Here is a 20,498-nt window from a genome sequence, read left to right on the forward strand (position 1 = left end):
GTTTCTTTTCCTCTACAGGAGGTTTCAATGTGATAATAAATGTTTTTGTTTGAATAAAGAGATCTTTGCTCTTAGCCCTTCTCATGTATTATTTTCAAAATTCTATATTTTATTGTACACCCTCAGGTAGGAAACGAATTAGGGTTGTGCCAAGTGCTGCTGAAAGAATCTGCGTCGGTAACCATCGGTTGCGATCTCGTGGTTGGACTGTGAGGAGCAGTCTGTAAAATACGGTAGATATAACCCGGTGGTACTCCGGTCAAAGAGGTAAAAAATTTAATTTATTTTACGAAATAAAAAATCAATTATTTAAATAAGGTTTGAGGGGTAGTTTTGGAAATTGGGTACGAAAACCAAATTTGCTAAAATAAATGGTTACTGAATCACAAGTTGCCCATACAGCTTTTTTGATTAAATTCCACCGAGGTGAGGAAGATTTAGAAAACTTCCCCAGGGGATAGGAACGTACTGAATCAACGGGCAAGGTTAGGATCTTTGGGTTCTAATCTCTACCTTAGTCAGGTTAATACCCTATTCCAGGGAACTCAACAAATAACTTCCATTTTCCACATTTTGTTTTTATATATAATGTCTTCTTCCATTATACTTATTTTAAAAATATTGGAGCGCTAAATATCGATTTTTTGGTCAGTCAATAAGTAAATAAATTTTTTATATGCACTATTAATAGTTTATGACTATATCTCTTGCGAGACGATCTCACGAATTTTTAGCATAAAAGACAATATTTTTAACATAAAAAATAATATTTTTCATGAATGATTCGTATCACAAAATACGATCCGAGAAACGATCTCAAACAAGTCATGTTTTATATACCAATCTCTCGAATAGGGTGGATTACGTTGTTATTCCGGGTTTTTCTTTCCGAACCCTAATTTTCTGCACCCTGAACCTCTTCGTACGGTTTTCGAATCATTTGTTTTCCCCCGACTTCCGATTCGTTATCCAATCAGCCGAGCTTTGGAGTTTTCCTGCTGGATCCTTATCTGAGAAGTCATCAATTTTTCTCCATTTTTGATTGATTGAGAATGGGAGTTCCAGCTTTTTACCGGTGGTTAGCGGAGAAGTATCCTTTGGTGGTGGTGGACGTGATTGAAGAAGAGCCGGTTGTCATCGAGGATGTCAAGATTCCGGTGGATACGAGTAAGCCAAACCCTAACAAAATCGAGTACGATAACCTGTACCTGGATATGAATGGGATTATTCATCCTTGCTTTCACCCTGAAGACCGCGTAAGTTTGTATCTTTATTAGTGTTGATTACTTAATTATTGTTGTTGTTTTTGCTTTCGTGTAGTTAATTATGAATTTCATTATTTGTCTTCCTATTGATTCCAGGCTTCGATGTTTTTCTTATGTTAGTACTGGTGAAAGTGAGAGGGCACTCTAGAATTGAATTGTAACTTGGAAATTCTTGTCCTGACGACTAGGAATCTTAATGATTGTATGAAGCTAATTCAGTTGGTGTTTGGAAATTTGTGTTTTGATATGTTATTTATCTTGTTGGGATGCTGCTGCTCTGTGATGTTTTTTGTTTCCCGAAGGATTGGATTTTCGTGGTAATTTTATATATAAGTGTGTTTTGAACTTTAGATTGTGAGTTAAACCTTACGTTAGCTAGTTGTTTGTTGAGCAAAGCTTAAGGAACGGAAGATGTAATTTTTAGGGAGAATGTGGCTAATAACCCTATACTAATTTGAATTTAAACCTATTTCATCAAAATTGGCGTGGTCTCATGCATTAGATAATGCTTTTTTAGCCAAAAAAGGTTATGAATAAAAAAAGTTTGGCCAAACTGTCCTCTTAATTTATTATTGTTCGTGGTGCAAAAAAAAAAAGAAAAGAAAAGAACAGTGGCTTGCTTCTTGTTTAAGTTAAAAAAACCATGTCTCAATCGAACTAAATCCAACCCAAAAAATCATCCTAAGCCTACTCCGATGAATTAAGTTCCAGCCTCCTCCACTTCGTCCAGCAGTCTTTTAGTCTTTACCTTCTTTCTTTGTTACAAAGTTCTTTGCATGGTTCTTTTTTCTTTGTTAAAGTCATATAATTTCCCTCCTATTTTGATGATTGAAAGTAGATTTATATGAAATAATGGTTCCATAAAATTGTTACTTTTGATATTTGGTTGAAAGTGTGTTATAAACTTTATTTGGTTATTTTTATTTAATTTTTGATATAATCATATAAGTTAAAAATAAAAAATGTCAAAAAAATATTGTAACGGGTTTGTCGGGTAAAACATGTTAACTTTAGGTATGGTTCGGAAGTATATGAGTTTCCTTCAAAATTGTAATGGGTCGGGTCTCAGGTCCTAGTGAACCCGACTCAAACCCGTCCATTGCCATCCCTATGGGCGCCTAGCGGCAGCCTAAGCACTGGGTGCAACAAGGTGCGGCTCAAGTGCACCCCTTGCAGTGCGTGTCTTTTGCTGGGCTCAGGTTGCGTCTTGGGGGTGAGCGGTGTGTTTCATCAAAAGTTGAAAAATTTAAGGGCCCTATTGATGTTTTCAATTTTTAAAAATGAAATCCATGAACAATTAGGCCCAATAATTTAAGCCCTAAGTTATCTTACAACTTTTTAACTTCATTGTTGTCTCTTTCTTATTAGCGCATAAATATGCTAGGATAAATACATCACAACAGCCATTCTTTTTTTTTTTCTCTCTTTTTATATTGTCAATTAATTCCAGCAACATGTTTAATTCTAAGACACTCCAACTCTTCAATACCCGCTTTTTATTTTTATTATCATATACATATCAGAGAAATATGACATTATTCTTAATTGATTATGCAGCCTTCTCCGACTACGTTTGATGAAGTGTTTCAATGCATGTTTGATTATATCGATCGGCTTTTTGTGATGGTTCGGCCACGTAAGCTGCTTTACATGGCCATTGGTGAGTGAAAAAGTTACAATGATTTGTTATTATGTGCTATTTGATGCAAGGAGATTTTGACCTAATGCATCAGCCTCAAACTGATTTTTCTTGGCAGATGGTGTTGCACCAAGGGCTAAGATGAATCAACAGCGGTCAAGGCGTTTCCGAGCAGCCAAAGATGCGGCAGATGCGGTATGAGTCCTCATGTTAATTCTTCTTCAAAGGCTTATGATGTAAATATTTGCCACCATTCTGTTGATAAATTTTAGGCAGCTGAAGAGGAAAGATTACGAGCAGAGTTCGAGCGAGAAGGAAGGAAGCTTCCACCAAAACAGGAATCACAAGTTTTTGATTCTAATGTTATCACACCTGGAACACCCTTTATGGCTGTTTTATCTACTGCTCTGCAATATTACATTCATATCAGATTAAACAATGATCCTGGCTGGAAAAATATCAAGGTATTGTTTGTTTGCATTTATCCCATGATGCATTTCCCATATGAATCAGATTACTTTTTAGAAAGTTCAGTTGTGCTGTCATCTTGAAAATGTCTAGATCTGCACTGCTAATTCGTCAATTTTATGCAAATTACCCTGTTTCCATGAAGGTGATCCTTTCTGATGCAAATGTTCCTGGCGAAGGGGAACACAAAATTATGTCATACATCCGTCTGCAAAGGAATCTGCCTGGTTGTGATCCTAATACTCGCCACTGTCTGTATGGTTTGGTACATTTTCTTATTTTTGATTTTCGTTTCCTTACATTTTTCCTCCACCGCGCCCCTTGCATTATTGACTTTTGTGTGGTGTTCCATGTTAGGATGCTGATCTGATTATGCTGGCTTTGGCTACTCATGAAGCTCATTTTTCAATACTGAGAGAGGTGCTGGTCCCCCATTTATAATTTAGTTCTTGAATTTGTTATTACGTATGATGCTGATTAAGGAGTTTTGAAATTTTAATCTCTTACATTTCCATGCAAACAATGAGGCTGATGTTCAACTCATATTACAAATTGAACTTAACTGATACTGGGTTTATTTGGAATATGCTGCTTTTGTTCCCCACTTTTAACTTACATGTCGCTGGTGGGTACTTCCTTTTATGATAGGTTGTATTTACTCCTGGACAACAAGACAAGTGCTTTTTATGTGGTCAAGTGGGTCATTTGGCAGCAAATTGCGAAGGGAAGGCAAAAAGAAAGGCTGGGGAGTTTGATGAGAAAGGTGAAGCTGAGATCGTACCGAAGAAGCCTTATCAGGTTTGCTTCCTAGTTCATATACATGTGGAATAACATTATATTCTTATTTTCTGCACAGATCTATCCGGAACTAAATTGTGATCTACTTGCAGTTTCTGAACATTTGGACTCTTCGGGAATACATAGAATATGAGATGAGGATACCCAATCTTCCTTTTGAGACTGATATCGAATGCATAGTCGATGATTTCATATTCATGTGTTTCTTTGTTGGTAATGATTTTTTGCCGCATATGCCTACACTCGAGATCCGTGAGGTGTGTTCTATACTTCTATCGATGCTCTTCGATTTTCATTTTGGTAGTTCAATTTTGTGCCTAGTGTATACTTTTGACTTCAATTACATGCATGCTTACTTTGCCACATGAAGCTGAAATGTAAAGAGTAAAACATGCTGTTCGTACTAGCTTTTTTCCAAGCTAAAACCAAATTGATGCTGTCTAAAAAATTTGAGGTGAATACTAAATCTTTATTGAAAGACGGTTGTCCTGTCAGATATGGTTCATGTTTAACTAAGAAGTACGATTCAAGATGCTAATTTCATGAGGAAAATAAAATACTGAAAATGATATGTATCGCGTTAGCAAAAAATACATTCTTACATCTAGGTTGAATAACTGGTAAATCTTTTAAGGGATGTTATATAACTTTGAGCTTTTCTGCATTGTGGACTTAGTAATTTTAATTCATACACCACATGTGAATGCTATGATACTAACTGCTCTGTAGGTGGAAAATTCTTCCGCCACTAACTTGAGGAGCTTTAAATTGTTAAGTTGGTTTGAAATGGTTGGCATTTTCTTATTGCTGATTAAGTACTGTTGAGTTTGGTCTTAGTGAAGTTATCCTTGTGGTTTGTTGTATTGACTGGTCTATAAGTATACTTGTTATATCTGTTCCACCATAACAGTGTTGGCATTCTATGTTTTACGCCTGAAATCTACATATTTGTAATGCATAGTGTGGTTAAATATGCTGCATTATTTGAAATTCATTTGCCTGTGCTTTAGTTTCATGGTCTTTTTGTTGCAATTTACTTTTTTATGCACTTACACTTTCACAATTATAGGGTGCAATTAACTTGCTGATGGCTGTTTATAAAAAGGAATTGAGGGTTTTGGGTGGGTACTTAACTGATGGAAGCAAGGTAATGGATGGAGCTCAAAGGATATTGTTGTTCATACTATAGTTTCCTGATATGTAACAAAGTTATGTTATGATTATTCTTCCTTTACCAGCCGAACCTGAGCCGGGTGGAGCACTTTATCCAAGCCGTGGGAGCATTTGAAGATAAAATATTTCAGAAAAGGGCTCGATTGCATCAAGTTGGTTTTCTTAATAACTGAAATCATTGTTGTCAATCTTGTGTGTGATATTATCATGCGCAGAAAGTGATCTTAAAATCTGATAAATTTTCTCCTTGTCTTATTACATCTTTTGTGGAAGAACCTCTTGTGGTTTTTCCAGTATCTTTTATTATTAATTTTTTGTGATGTTGCATCTAATGAACTGTTGATGACACGAAGAAGCAAATAGTGATGATGGGCAACCATTGTCTGGTTATGGTGCTGTAAGATGCACTCATGATTTTGGACATTTTAAATACTATTAAAATTATAATTGTGTTAACTGCTAGCATGGTTTTCTAGAGCTGGAATAGTGGAATTATGTCATGAGTGCATGGTCCTTGACGAGACACTTGAGTGCGAATATCAAATGAGTTTTAATTTTTCTAGTCAACACGAAAACCCTTTGCTGGAATATAGGAAGGTGCATAACTTTGCTTGCACTTTTACTTCTTTCATTATTCTCTTTATAATCATTGGTGTCTAGCATCTGATGACAGTTTCATAATGTGATAATCTGCATTCATTTTTTTGTTATGCTAACCTTTTTGTTTTTCATGTCCAGAGCTATTGCAAATAATTATGGTTTTAATTTGTTACACGACGTACTGATTATATGCTGTCATTTCATTTTATTATTCGTCATATTGTTTGCTCATGTCCCGAAGAAGTGCAAATGGATGATAAGGATTATAAATCATTCCTCTTATAAACATTACAGAGGCAATCTGAAAGAATCAAGCGCGATAAAACCCAAGCAAAACGAGGCTGATGATATGGAACCTCGTGTAAAACCTGAGTCTCTAGTTCCAGTTGCTCGGTACCATGGTTCTCGCCTTGCTTCTGGTCCTTCATCTTCACCCTATCAACAGAAAGATTCAACTCTTCCTGGACACAATCAAATTGGTCAAGCTACCTCAAGTTTGTCCATCCTTGATATTCATTGCAAGCAATCTGAAATGCCAGAAGATAAAAGAAACTATGTCCGTGCCCAAAAAGTTACACGAGTGGACTCTGGGGCCACTATAGGCGCAGCTATTGTTGAAGCTGAGAATAGTTTAGAGATCGAAGTATGTTTTCTTCCTTCTGGATAGGCACTTCATAGATCTTTTTCTTTTTCCTTTTTATTTTAATTTGTCCAGCCTATACATTTTGGATTATCATTTGTTGTTCAAGTCCCAAAATCCTGAGGTTTGCTCTTAGAGATTGAGGCGACTATCTCTCATTACTAGGATTCTTATTGACTTCATACTTATCATCATCTTGAATTGCTTTTTAGCATTTTAAAACCATCATAATCCCACTCAACTCGGTTTTATTTATGTTGCCATTCAGGTACTTGAAAACAAAGAAGAGTTGAAAACAAAGCTTAAGAATTCACTCCGTGAGAAGTCCGATGTATTCAACATGGATAATGCAGAAGAAGACAAGGTCTGAACTTCAATATACTTTTTTTTTTAACTTCATATGAAATTAGTCTACGACGTTGCTTTTATGTGGATGAGATAATTTTGAGCATGTACACTCCCCGTGGCAACAAAGCTTCTGTATGCGGTTGTATATGCTATTTATTTGTATTTTTCTTGTTTGATTTTGCATTGATCCAAGTGTTTGTTTGAGTTTAGCTTCTAATCACATGATGAAGATTCTGATTTATACTATTTTGGAAATATGATCAGTATGTTGAGAGAGTGCATTAAATAGCCGACCCTATAAGGGTCATGTTGAGAGAGTGCATTATATAGCCGACCCTATCAGGATCAATCAATGATTAAACTAATTAATCAGTTGAGAAAAGCTTTGTGCCCTTTTTAAGGTATAAATTTTGTGAACATTTTATGGTTGATGAAAGTATCTATGAAAATGCATTCCCTTCTAATTTATTTTCTAATGTCTGACTGCGGATTTAATTTTTCGCGAAGAGATTAACTGTAATTATTTGCTCAGCACCAATGAATCTCTTTTATCATGTTATTAAGGACGAGTTGAGGAGAACTCCTTGTGATGTGAGGAGGTCACCTTATGCATTCTAACTTGAAATTATATAGATCTGGAATTATTTTCCCAGCTTTATCTTTTTAACTTTTTTTTTGCTTATCCTAGGTTAAATTAGGAGAACCAGGGTGGAAAGAGAGGTATTACGAAGAGAAATTTTCTGTAACAACTCCCGAGGAACTGGAAGCAGTACGAAGAGACGTGGTAAGTTGTTCAAACCTTTTCTTTGGTTGAAAAAACCTTGATTTACCGATGAAAAAACTTGATTGACCAATAATTTTTTCAACTTTATGATGCTCTATGCAAACTTTGATGATCCTACTTTACTCAAATTTGGATGTATTAGTGTACATTGTGGCAATGAATGCTGAAGTATCTTATTTTTTTCAGGTTTTGAGATACACAGAAGGGTTATGTTGGGTTATGCATTACTACTATGAAGGTGTCTGTTCATGGCAATGGTAAATTCTTTCACGTGCTTTTAATGTCATTCTGACTGAAAATTGAAGATTTTAAACTTTGTTTTTCCTTCGCTTCGTACTTCGTCTTTTATTTTTGTTTTCATACACTCAGATACATTTGGCATACAATTTTTATTACTGACATCATCCTTAAATTGTGTAGGACGTGATGTCATTTTGCATGGCAGTATTTTTGTCACCAATTAGTTTGATAGTATAAATGGTTATGTTTTGTGGATCGCTCGTACACTGATTTTGTAAACTCTAATTCTATTATAATAGATCATAGTTTTCTATCAAAAAAAAATGTTTGATAATATAAATGATTGTTTAAAGGTCTTGACCCTAAAAAGCAGCCATGTGCTATTGGTTATGATCTTATTCTTCTGAATGACCAACAAGAATTTGAGAATATCTTTTAACAAAATATTGATGACAATAAATTGACTATATAATCTGAGTATTTCGATCGAGCCCAGGAAATAATTCCTTCTACAAGAGAAAACCCTTGCCCTAGCGAAAGCTAGCCAAACAGAAGTATAATAATGCTCGAATGCCCCTCTAACCAACTTTACATAATATTAATATATTTCCTTTTTCCCGCCTTCTGCCTTCCCAATATTCAATTTGCCCCTTTTTAAATGTTCTGGACCATTAGGCTTATATAGGCTTTCTAAGCCCAACATAGTTGAGCCCGTAACAATACCGCCCTCTTGAAATTCAGCCTTGTCCTCAAGGCTGGAGTTCAAAAGTCTATTTTTCTTAGATTGAGCACCCTCCCAACTTGTCTTCTTTGATGCTTGAACCCCTACATACTACCAACTATTTCCTTCTTTCTTTTTTCTGCTATGAGCACCTTGCCCCAACACCAACCTGTCTAATGAGACTCAGTTTCTAGAAACTTGAGGATGATTTTCTTTAGATGCCAGAGAAATCTTGGGATTGTCTTTTAGTGGGCCATTTAATGATCTCTTCAGCACATCAGCATCCCGACACCTATATGGAACATTTTTCTTGTCTGTAATACAGCAACCAGTTCTTTGGAGCATCCTCCAGAAACGAATCACCCAATCCCCCTTTGTTGTTGTGCAAACCAACAGAGCCAACGGAAGTGAGGTTGCTGCAGAAGTTGACTGCCAGAACTCCTATGCCTATAGGCGCTAGCCTAGCTTGACTAACAATACCTTCTACAACATGTGAAAATACTCCCTTAGAAATTTCATAAATCCATTAAACAAATGTTTCTCCTTATCCCATCTTGCAAAATAACCAATCTACCACCTACAATTATGAAATTTCTCGCTGCCCCGGAGCACCCAAACGTTTGAGCTTTGCAAATTGCTGTTCTTTCTTTCCATAATTCTTCTGTCCTTGCCCCTTCCTGTTTTTATTGGTTTCTGTTGCTGCTGATTGGAGTCGTTCTTCTGAAGGTGACTATGGGTTGTGAGTTGAACTCTCTCTACCCACTCCTATTCTCTACAATCTCTTTTCCCAAATGACAATTTTATTTCCTTCCTAACTGTATTTGGGCCATGGGCTCCTCCTCCATCCCAAATTCTATGTTTGGGACTACTGGAAAACTGCCCCTGTATTGACCACCCTCCAGAGCCCAGTCACGAGATTTCCAGATCTCCAACTCGTCGATGCGCAGCCAAACCGCCTTACGATAATTGATTTTTCTCATTCAATTCCTCTGCGAGATTCTCCCAATTTATGCATTGATTGTTCCTTTCAGTTTCCCAAAACCAGTGGACCTTCCACCCTTTAATACAGATGACTGCCCTTGGAAGATCGACAATGGTCTCCAAGTATTGTCCAGCCCTAGGTTCCTTTCGAACCCAGGTAAATTCACTTCTCCATGAGTAAGTTTGTTCTCACCAAAATTTTTCCTCTTGGCTATTTTCCGTTTCACATATATTCTCTTTAATTTTTTCGAGATCAAATAAATTTGGGCCCATGATATCTCGTCTAATAATCTGCTCTTTCATCTCTTCCATTTTGATCGTCTGAGCTTGCTTTGCTTCTCCGCTGCCATTTCTCGATGGGTTCACCCCCGGTGTTACTGTGTGGATATTACTTGTTGTTTGGGAATTTCCCTCCAAGCTTCTTGCGGAGATCTTCATATTTGCTTCGATAAATCTTTCCATCACATATTTTATTTCTAACAGCGAGCGATGCATGAATTTTATTTTCTCTTCGAAAATCATCAATCGATCTTGAGTCTTCTTATCTCTCTGCTCCTTTTGCATCACTGCCTTGGGTATTGCCTCCATTTTTCCGTTATGCCTAGTTGTTGCCATGATATTTCCCCTCCGATTTCGAATCCGGCAGGTCAGACCAATTGTTACGATCTAATTCTTCCAAATGACTCAACCGGCAAGAATTTTAGAAATCAATAGCAAAATATTTATAATTATGAATTGACGCTATAATTTGAGTATTTCTACCCAGCCCAGGAAATAATTCCTTCTTCAAGAGAAAAATTATTGCCCTAGCGAAATCTAGCCAAACTGAAGAATAATAATACCGGCATGCCCCTCTAACCAACTCTACCTAATATATTTCTTTTTTCTGGTCTTCTGCCTATCCCCCTATTCAAGTTACCCCTTTTTTAAATGTTCTGATCATTAGGCTTATATAGGCTTTCTGAGCCCAACATATTTGAGCCTGTAACACTATTCCATTCCAGTTGCTCAGAAAAAGGAAAAGCTCTTCCATGCAACTGTGTATTTTTTTAGCATATACTCAAATCTTATACTTGCACATCACTTATGTCTTGTAGTATATTTTATATCCATGTTTTTAATAATAACACAAAATTTGTGCACTTTTGTATTTCAACTTTAACTACAAGGATCAGCGTGATATCTGGAATAACCACCATCAGTTCTTGTTTTTCACTTTTTCTTTTCTTTTTTCTTTATTCTTTCTGTTTTGATTGGAAGCTCGATAATGATTTAAAACCATTGCTTTCATTTGTAACTTTCGTTTTCAGATCTGATGCGTGTCATGTTTTAAATTTTTGGTGTACTAGATTGGATATTATACTCTAACTTGATGAGAGAATTTGATATTTATTTTTACTCTATTTTACCTTCTCCCATACAATATGTGATTTTTGATTTAGTGTCTCTTGCTGATAATCCTGGTCTGACTGTTCCACTCGAATTTTGGCAGGTTTTACCCATACCATTATGCTCCATTTGCTTCAGATCTTAAGGATCTTGGACAACTGAATATAAGCTTTACATTAGGGTCGCCTTTTAAACCCTTCAATCAATTGTTGGGTGTTTTTCCTGCTGCAAGGTTGGACTAATCTTCTCTCCTTTAGTATATTAAATGATTTTAATGTCTTTTTCATGTTCTAACTAGTTTGTTTGCAGTTCCCATGCTTTGCCTACGCATTACAGGAAATTGATGACTGATCCGAACTCACCTATCTCTGATTTTTATCCTACTGGTATGGTCAAATGACTTTTATGTGTCATGTCATGTGCTTCTCTTTACCTGGTACGTAGAATGTTCATTTCTTAAATTTCTTGCTTTTTTTGCTCATCAGATTTTGAAGTGGATATGAATGGAAAGCGGTTCTCTTGGCAGGTATTCTAGAGATTCGTATTGTGACAAGACAAAACATATAGCTACAAGTATTTGTCATCATTTAAGTTACAGTCTTGTGATTTACCCTGAATTTAGGGCATTGCTAAGCTGCCTTTCATTGATGAAAGCCGTCTACTTGCAGAGGTGGCAAAAGTTGAGCATACTCTTACGGTAAGTACGGCTTCCAGCCTTTGAATCATAATTCTGGTTTGAGACGCAGGGCAATTATACCGACTGACTCATTCTCCTATCTTCAGGAAGAGGAAACACGGAGAAATAGTGTGATGTCTAACATGCTTTTTATTTCATCATCTCACACGCTCTCCCCATACATTTTCTCTCTTGATGATCGATGTAAGCAGCTGAAAAACGAAGAAAGAGTTACAATAAAGGAGCGCATAGATCCAGGAGCCAGGTTTGTCTTTCTGAATTTTCTTATCATGCATTAGGTAAGCCGAGTGTTCACGCTTTAGTCGTTTTGAGGTCGTCCGGAATGCCTTGCTCTGTTATGGTAGTAGTTCAATTTCACATGGATGGGAACCTAAAATGTGTGATCACTTTATTATTCACTCATTTTTCTTCTATGTGGGAAAAGTGGAAGAACGTTTTTAGTATTTATTATACTGGTTGAAGAAGTGAAGGTGGTGATATGTTTCTTGTCAAAAAAAAAGAAGTGAAGGTGGTGTCATTCTACATTTCACACAGGAAAAAATATTTACAATGTTTCATGAACTTCGGATTGGAATATGGGTGACAATTGTTGACCCGAATTTTATAGCTGGTTTCACCAAGTAGATTCGGTGACTAGATTTGTGACTAGATCTCTTCTTCATATCTTTTGAATGTGTGCATGCAGGTTTTCCTCTATGGTTGATTTAGAAGTTAAATTTGCAAATAGTGGGAATAATCTTCCTTTTATGTTTATAACTGGCAATTTGAATTCTGTTGGACTGTTCTGATGTTTTTCAAGCCTAAATGCAGCGGTGGAATGAATGGTTATATTTCACTTTGCTTTGGAGATCCCTGTCCTCCTGTGTTTAGATCACCGGTTGGAGGGATGGAAGACATCACAAATAATCAAGTCATGTAAACCCCTATATACTCCATGATGTTGATGCTATTCTAATTTAAAAAATCTTCTTAAATCAACACTCTCTAACCGTTTAGTTTTTTGTTCACATACAGATGTGCAATATACATACTACCTGACATGCATAAGCACATTACTCGACCTCCACCTGGGGTTATTTTCCCTGAGAAGGTGATTAATTTTTTGTACAAGTAGAATTGCGGAGCAAAAAAATAAAGTAGAATAGCAGATTTACTGACATATATGGCAAACATTTCAGTAAGGTGACTTTAAATGAAATAAAACTCTATATTCTACTTGTCATCGTAAATGCAGACTGTGACCGTTGGCGATCTAAAATCAGAACCTGTACTTTGGCATGAGGATTCTGGAAGGAAGCAATTTGATAATGAAAGGTATGCAGATTCGACTGTTAGATATAAAGTAACATATGAACACACGTCTCATATTTTGAAAGGTGTTCCAACCTCCTGTTTCTTGTATGTTGATGAATGGCACTTCCTTTCCATGCATTTAGATGATTGATTCATACTATGATAGAAACTTATCGATCAAATAGAAACAGGAGATTGAAACATCTTTTGAGCTCTACTATAAATGAAAAGTTTAAGGTCTTCGGCATTTGCTAAATTACATTGAAGATACTGCTGATTTGGGAATTCTATGACAGGCGTGATAACCTGAATGGATCAATATCTGGCCGACAGCTTGGAGAGGCCGCACATCGGCTTGTTGTGAATAGTTTACAGGCAAGGGCAGAGGGAAATGGTCATCCTGGTCAGATGTATCCCCACCATCGACCACAGGAATATGGCCCGCCTCATCAGCCTTACCAAAACCATATGTACTCTGTCAGAGAACGTGGCATAATGCAAACTAGTTTAGGCTATCCACCGATGGATGGTGGAAATCACCATAGACCTTCAAACTATACGAGTTATAAGCAACCCTATGCCCCACCATCTAATAATAACCTGTATAACAGATCGCATCAGGATCGCGATGATTGGAATGATCCTCATGGTAGGGATTACTCTAGACGCGAGTACTACCCGGAACGTCCACCACAGCATGGTGGACATGGTTACCCCCAACCTTCTCATGGCTATTCAGGCCAAGCTTCGTTTCATCACCGACAGGGTAGTTACAATAATACTGGATCGCATAGGTCATATGGGGGTCCTAGTCATAACCATTCAGGCAGCAATTGGGTGGCCCCAGTGAACTCAAGCAGTGGCCGAGGGTACAACCCCCCGGTTAACTCGAGTGGTGGGAGAGGGTACAACCCCCCGGTTAACTCGAGTGCTGGCAGAGGGTTCCACCCACCAGCTAATTCGAGTGGTGGCGGAGGGTTCCACCCACCAGCTAACCCAAATGGTGGCAGAGGGTTCAACCCACCAGCTAACCCAAATGGTGGCAGAGGATACAACCGTCCTCGTCAATCAGGTAACCATTTCTCCACTCTAGATAGGGGTGCAAACTCGGATTATCGCAGATAAGAGTTATGCTGATTGGATTGATGGTTTGAATTTCGTTTCATAAGGTCATTTATATCGTCACAACCAGGAAAGGCCAATTTTAGTTTTATAGGATGATTAACTGGCTGAAATATAGGGATCAGGCTAGGGCCTTGGCCAGCTTGTTTTCTTATTCATTTCACCAATTTTATTTTAGACTTTCCATTTGTTGTAAAATTTATGTGACAAATTTACCTTGTCGAGTGTTTTCCATTTTTTAGGATAGGTAATAAATTTGGTTATCTTTCTACGATACTTTAGTATATCTAGAGTTGAATTCGTGAATTTGATAATTTTTGCTGATTGCATTTTGTTAATGAGATATTTTTGTTGTAGATATCATATTATCATAATATATGTTTTAAAGAATTTGGTTATTTATTGTATGACTGCAATGTGCTTGAATTCTTTCATTAACGTTTCTATCAATGGATGTGATTCGGATATGATTTTAAGTATTGTTTTCAAATGTCCTTCGAGATGGATGTAAATATATCTCGTTGATAAAATCTAGAGTAGGTAGACGGTATCACGAATCTTTATCTGTGAGACGGGTCAACGCTATCGATATTCACAACAAAAAGTAATATTTTTCTAATGGATAATCCAAATAAGAGATTCGTCTCATAAAATATGATCCGTGAGATCGTCTTACACAAGTTTTTATCTAAAATCTAAAATATGAGGTGGATGAATAGATTTTTCTTTTGTTAAAATAAGAATATTTGATTTTATTTGCTAGACAAAAGCAATGGGGGAATGACGGAGTGGAAGTAATGATAAATCATTAATAAGGTAAGATCCATGTACGACTAGCCAAGTTTTTTTTTTTTTTTTTTTTTTAAAGAAAACAATGAACAGAAAATAAAAAAAAACTAAAAAAAAAAGTCTATGATTTTGAGTCCTAATGTTTCATCAGTAACGGTTTATGATTTTAACGAATAACTCATTTACTTATTTTTAATTATTACTATCATTTGACTACCAAAATAATTTATTGATTCCTTAGAAGCTTATAAATTTTAATGTCTTGTGAATTCTTTAATTAGGTTATAAATTATAAGAGTGAGTTTCATGTGAGATCGTCGCACGGATCATAATCTGTGAGACGGGTCAAACCTAGGGATGACAACTTTCTCCACGGGTTTGGGGCCTCGCGGGGAAAACCCGAAACGGGGATGGAGATCCCCGATTTTTTCGGGTTTGGGTTAGGGTTCAGAGATTTTTATAAATCCCCGATGTAATTCGGGACAGGTATGAGATTACTATCCTCATCCCCGAAATCCTCGAACCCGTCTCGAAAATAATATCAATAATAAAATAATAGTATTATTAATATTAATAATATAATAATCATGTTATTTTTTAAAATATTAATAATCTTATTATTATTAATAATATTGATATTGATATTGATATTGATATTGATATGAATATTAATATTGTCTCTAATAATAATAGATAATAATAACTTTTGGTCTGAGAAAATCTCCGAATTCGTCATCGTTTTGTCATATTAATATTTTTGAAATGAGGACGTGGATGGGAAGTTGATTCCCGAAGTTTCGGGTTTGGGGATTTATTGAACCCGAAAAAGCGGGGATCGGGGCCGGTATGGGGGTGGGGATGTAATTCGGGGATGGGGATGGTAATGGCAAACCCGTCCCTGCCCCGGCCCGTTGCCATCCCTAGTCAAATCTACCCATATTCACAATAAAAAATAATACTCTTAGGATGAAAAGTAATATTTTTTCATGGGTGACCCAAATAAGATATCTGTCTCACAAATACGACCCGTGAGACCGTTTCACACAAGTTTTTGTCTAAATTATAATATCTTATTAAAAAATAAATTGCTAATATACATATAGAATATAAAATAATGCTGTTTCAAATGATTGATATTTAAATAATCACCCAAAAAGTACGTGTATCAGCCAAAGCCCATCAACGGAAAGATCATCAGATATGGAAGCTCAAATGTTGTTAAGTTCATGAGAGTTGTAGTTGGTCGGAGAAAAAACATGATTGAGGAAATTAACTCATGATCCATGATGAGCGATCATGGAAGATGGTCAAACTGTTGGAAAGAGTTGGAAAAAACAAAGGAAGAATAACAAAACTCTCGACAACATTCATCAAAAAACAACAAAATTTTTGCAAATCCTCTCAATCATTTGTGCACTTGTTTTCAATTTTCAGCAGTCTAGTTTCTTTATTTTTTGACACATTTCTTCAGCTTTCTTGTAAAAATGTTGCTTGAGTTTATAACATAAATTAATTTCGATGTTTACTGATTTCTTCTGTAATTTTCATTATATTTCTCAACCAAATTTTTAATTTTGAAGTCATTTCAAGAGACTGATAACAAATAATCGAATCGGGATACATAACGTTTGATAATATAAGTCATATCATTTCACATTTGGCACGATCACGTGCATGAGACACATGTAAGTTTTTGTGATAAAAAAAATTTGGCAACGCCCAGATGGACCATAATCCAAAGCATATCGAGAAACATGAAGGAATTCCTCTATCACAGAGCAAAGACCATCGTTCACAAGAAGAAGAAATTGATGTTGATGGAAGATTAGTCGAACAACTTGTACACAAGTTCGAAGAAGAGGTTATGAACCAATGAATTGCATTTTCTGGTAGCGAAGAAGTTTCAGCAAACATTATGCTGTCCATGGAGAAAACTTCTCTGGTGATCTCAAAGAAATTACTAAAGCTTTTACAGCTGTCATGTTGAACATTATGACAGAAATAAACGAATGGAGAGAATCTTCGAAAGAGGAGAATAAATCACCATAAGATGGTAAACCTAAAGAGACTGAAACTAAGCTGTGTGAGAACCAAGGCCAAGGGTCAGGAAGTTCTCAAACAGGTTAAAAGACTTCACTTTATACTTAGGAGAAGATGGTCAGTCTAGTGTGGAACATGTAGCAAGGTTTTCGATACAATGCGGTGAATTAGTAAATTTGGATAATTTTTCTAACTACAAGCTACAGTTGTTCCTCAATTCATTGGCTAGCACTGCTTTCACTTGGTATGTAACATTGCCTCGAAATTCTATTATGACTTGGCATGACATCGAATGGCAGTTCCAATCACAATTTTTCATAACAATACCTGAGAGTAGTATAACAGAATTATTAAGGGTGTTCCAAAAGCTACGAGAATCTGCTAATGATTTCATATATAAATTCAAGAGAGTAAGGAGCAGGTACAACATGTTTCTTCCTGAATCAGAATATGTGAAGATGGGGCAGCGAGGACTTGATTTTGAGCTTAGAAAGAAATTCCAAATGATGAAATTCTGTGAGTTTTAAAAGATTGCTGCCAAATATCAGAGTACAAATAATGATTGCGTGAGGAAAGTCATAAAGAAAATCCATTGTGAGCTCTTACTTCTAGGAAGTTGAGGAAATCACCTTGGCAGAAATGGCAAATTCTGGATCACGCACAAGAGTGAAGAAGTTTTCAGGAAGAACACTTCTCCAGTTCATATGCCATATACTTTCGATGCGTCAAAGACAGAAGAAATTTTGATCAATTGGTGAAGGAAAAATTTATAACTCCCCCTCGTATATTACCCCACGATCATAAGTTACCAACAGAGGAGATGAATGGAAGAGACTACTGTAAATATCATAATTCCTTCAACCATAGTACTAATGTTTTTTGGGATATTAAAAAAAGTCCTACAAGAAAGAATCAATAAGAGAATCCTGAAAAATCCCGAGAAAAAGAAATCATGATAGTGGATGAAGACCTTTTTTCCCTCTGTAGCCAACGTGAATGTGAATAACAATGACTTGAGGTTTCTAATCATGAAAGAAGGAGGAGTTTAGTTTAAAACAGATTTGTCAGGCTGATAGTTATTATAAGAAAATGATGGGTACCTAGTAAGATGATATTTGAGGTTAAGAACAAAAGAACAAAAACTTTTCATGAAAAATATCATCATTACAGTTGGGGGAATGTGCATTACAGAAGAAGGAATATGAGACATGATGGGGATCCATGGCCAAAAGGTCGGTGAACCAATACCTTGAAAAAAGCTCGTTTAGTAAGGCCATAAATGATGAAAGAAGAGATGACCAGCAGTCATTCCAGAAGATACTTCAGAGGTCACCACCTCTATACACTAATAAAAAATATGGAAAAAGCCTTGTTTTGTTGTTCTTCCATGGAAACTCCCAATGGGCAATGGAGGTGTGTGGAACATCCAAAGTTTCCAAAACCTATTTGTCGAACCCTAAAAGGACGGTTGTTAAGGGAAAAGGTTGTAGAGCGCAGATTGAAGGTGAAAGAGTCATTGAAAGAAAAGAAGAAGTTTGCAAGGAGGGCTACTGAGGATAATGAGAAAGATGACGATGACTTGTTATCAGAGAAAGGCAGTCATGTAATAAAAAAACTACCTTCAAGGTGTGACAGATTCTTGTTTCAGTTGAGTGTGCCACATGCTCGTTTGATGGATCGGTTCGAGCACCTGCGAGGGTGCTTCAAACACAATATTCTTAATGAGTTGCAATAGCTTGTGTTCTAAAAATGAAATCACCGATGAATTAAATCGAGTTTGGTTACAAACCAAGCAGAAAGTACTCGGAATAATCCTTCGTTAAGAAATCTAATCAGTTTTATATCTTGTGCAACTGAATAACTGATTCATAAGCTCAACTTTCTCTATATGTGAGTGATTGTGTGTGAGAACTGATTAATGAATACAAAACGAAGGTGTTCTCACACACTGAGGGAAAAATGCTTCTAATCTAAGCAGATAATACGTGGAAGTGTTCCCTCAAATCTGGGCTGATTGCTTCTTGTAAAATCATCTGTGCCCTTATTCTTTTGATCTTCACACATTCTTATTTGTTGATGCTCTTGACCTTGTATTTATAGAGGCCATGTGACCGTACACCAAGACTCGTCAAATATGTTCGTTGAAATTTGAATATGTTCCTTGAAATATGTATGTACTTTCCGACTGCTATTCTGGAATGTTTAGGCTTTCATCACTGCTGCAACGTCTATTATTGTCCTTTGACTGGACAAAAGTTTTTCCTCAATGCGCACAGCTAGATTCTAGGGGTGATCACGGTGCGGTTTTGCGGTTTTTTTAAAAAAATTCAAACCGAATTGCCATATGCGGTCGGTTAGTATTTTGAAAAATTAATCACGGTTTTACGTAAAAAATCAGCCTTGCGGTTTTGAGCGGTTTCATACGGTTGCGGTCGGTTTTACGGTTTTTTTAATGAAAAATATTAGAACATATATTATAATTTATTTGAAAACAACAACAATATATTGTTTTCAAATATAAAATATAGTTCAAAGCATATAAAGATCAAAATAGATTAAACAATAATCAATATTCAAAACTAAGTTAATAATTTATCAACACAATACATTCACAACAAAAATGACATTTACACTATATTATCATTTTTTTTACCTTCAGACTACAAACAAAATATTGTAACAAAAAAAATAAATACTTTAATAAATGACTAATATGAAGAATAATTAAGAAAAAGATAAGTTTATTTGTAAGAATAATAATTTTAAAGAGAGTTAGGATATAATGAATGATGACTTCTTTATTTGAATATGTTGTTTACAAATTATTATAATTCTAGGCCAAATATTATGGAAAACGGTTTAGGCGGTGCGGTTTGGTGCGGTTCTTGGCAAAAAAAATAACCGAACCGCGTTTGCGGTGCGGTTTATGATTAATATTTTTAATCGCGGTTTTTATAAAATATTATGAAAAACGGTGCGGTGCAATTCGGTTCGGGCGGTTCGGGCGGTTAATAAAAAAATTTGATCACCCCTACTAGATTCTATTGAATAAGCTTGTCGTGTTCAGCAAACTGATTGATTCCTAATTGATGTTCTGAACTGGTCAGTTGAACTGATCTTGCACTGGTTTGGTGAAATCAGTTGGCTCATCAGCTGAACTAATTTCGATGCTTCAGTTGAACTGGTCAGCTGGACTCTTCATCAGTTGAGCTCTTCATTAGCTGGCCAGGCTTCTGAAGGTCTTCTGCTGAACTGCCTATCAGCTGGACAATCAGTTGAACTGGTCTTTTGATATATCAGTTGAACTGGTTCATTTTGGACGATCAATTGACGCTTTCAGTTGCGTCTCGATAGCTTCAGTTTTGGCTTGATAACTGATCAGTTCCAGTTTCTGTGCACTTAGATAAATTCATTAGAAACAAAATAATAAGTTTTGTTAATTATCAAAATAAAGATTGCGAACATGTAATGTTCCAACAATCGTTGATGTTACTGGATGAGTTCAAACGCA

At 36.2% G+C, this 20,498-nt stretch overlaps 1 protein-coding gene across 1 annotated transcript; it reads left to right on the forward strand.

Moving 5' to 3' along the window:
• Positions 1-845: 845 nt before the first annotated feature.
• LOC140820175 (5'-3' exoribonuclease 3) lies at positions 846-14,556 on the forward strand. Its single transcript, XM_073180500.1, is given in 24 exon segments — positions 846-1,256; positions 2,823-2,925; positions 3,023-3,099; positions 3,177-3,368; positions 3,518-3,637; positions 3,730-3,792; positions 4,021-4,170; positions 4,263-4,427; positions 5,240-5,317; positions 5,409-5,495; positions 6,238-6,282; positions 6,284-6,586; positions 6,852-6,947; positions 7,620-7,715; positions 7,902-7,972; positions 11,150-11,278; positions 11,356-11,432; positions 11,532-11,572; positions 11,669-11,743; positions 11,830-11,987; positions 12,554-12,658; positions 12,758-12,833; positions 12,978-13,057; positions 13,333-14,556. Coding segments are annotated over 24 exon segments (3,420 nt in total). The 5' UTR covers positions 846-1,052; the 3' UTR covers positions 14,162-14,556.
• The last annotated feature ends 5,942 nt before the right edge of the window (positions 14,557-20,498 follow it).

The sequence above is a fragment of the Primulina eburnea genome, chromosome 18 (genome assembly GCF_022965805.1).
Source record: "Primulina eburnea isolate SZY01 chromosome 18, ASM2296580v1, whole genome shotgun sequence".
Taxonomy (NCBI): Eukaryota; Viridiplantae; Streptophyta; class Magnoliopsida; order Lamiales; family Gesneriaceae; genus Primulina; species Primulina eburnea.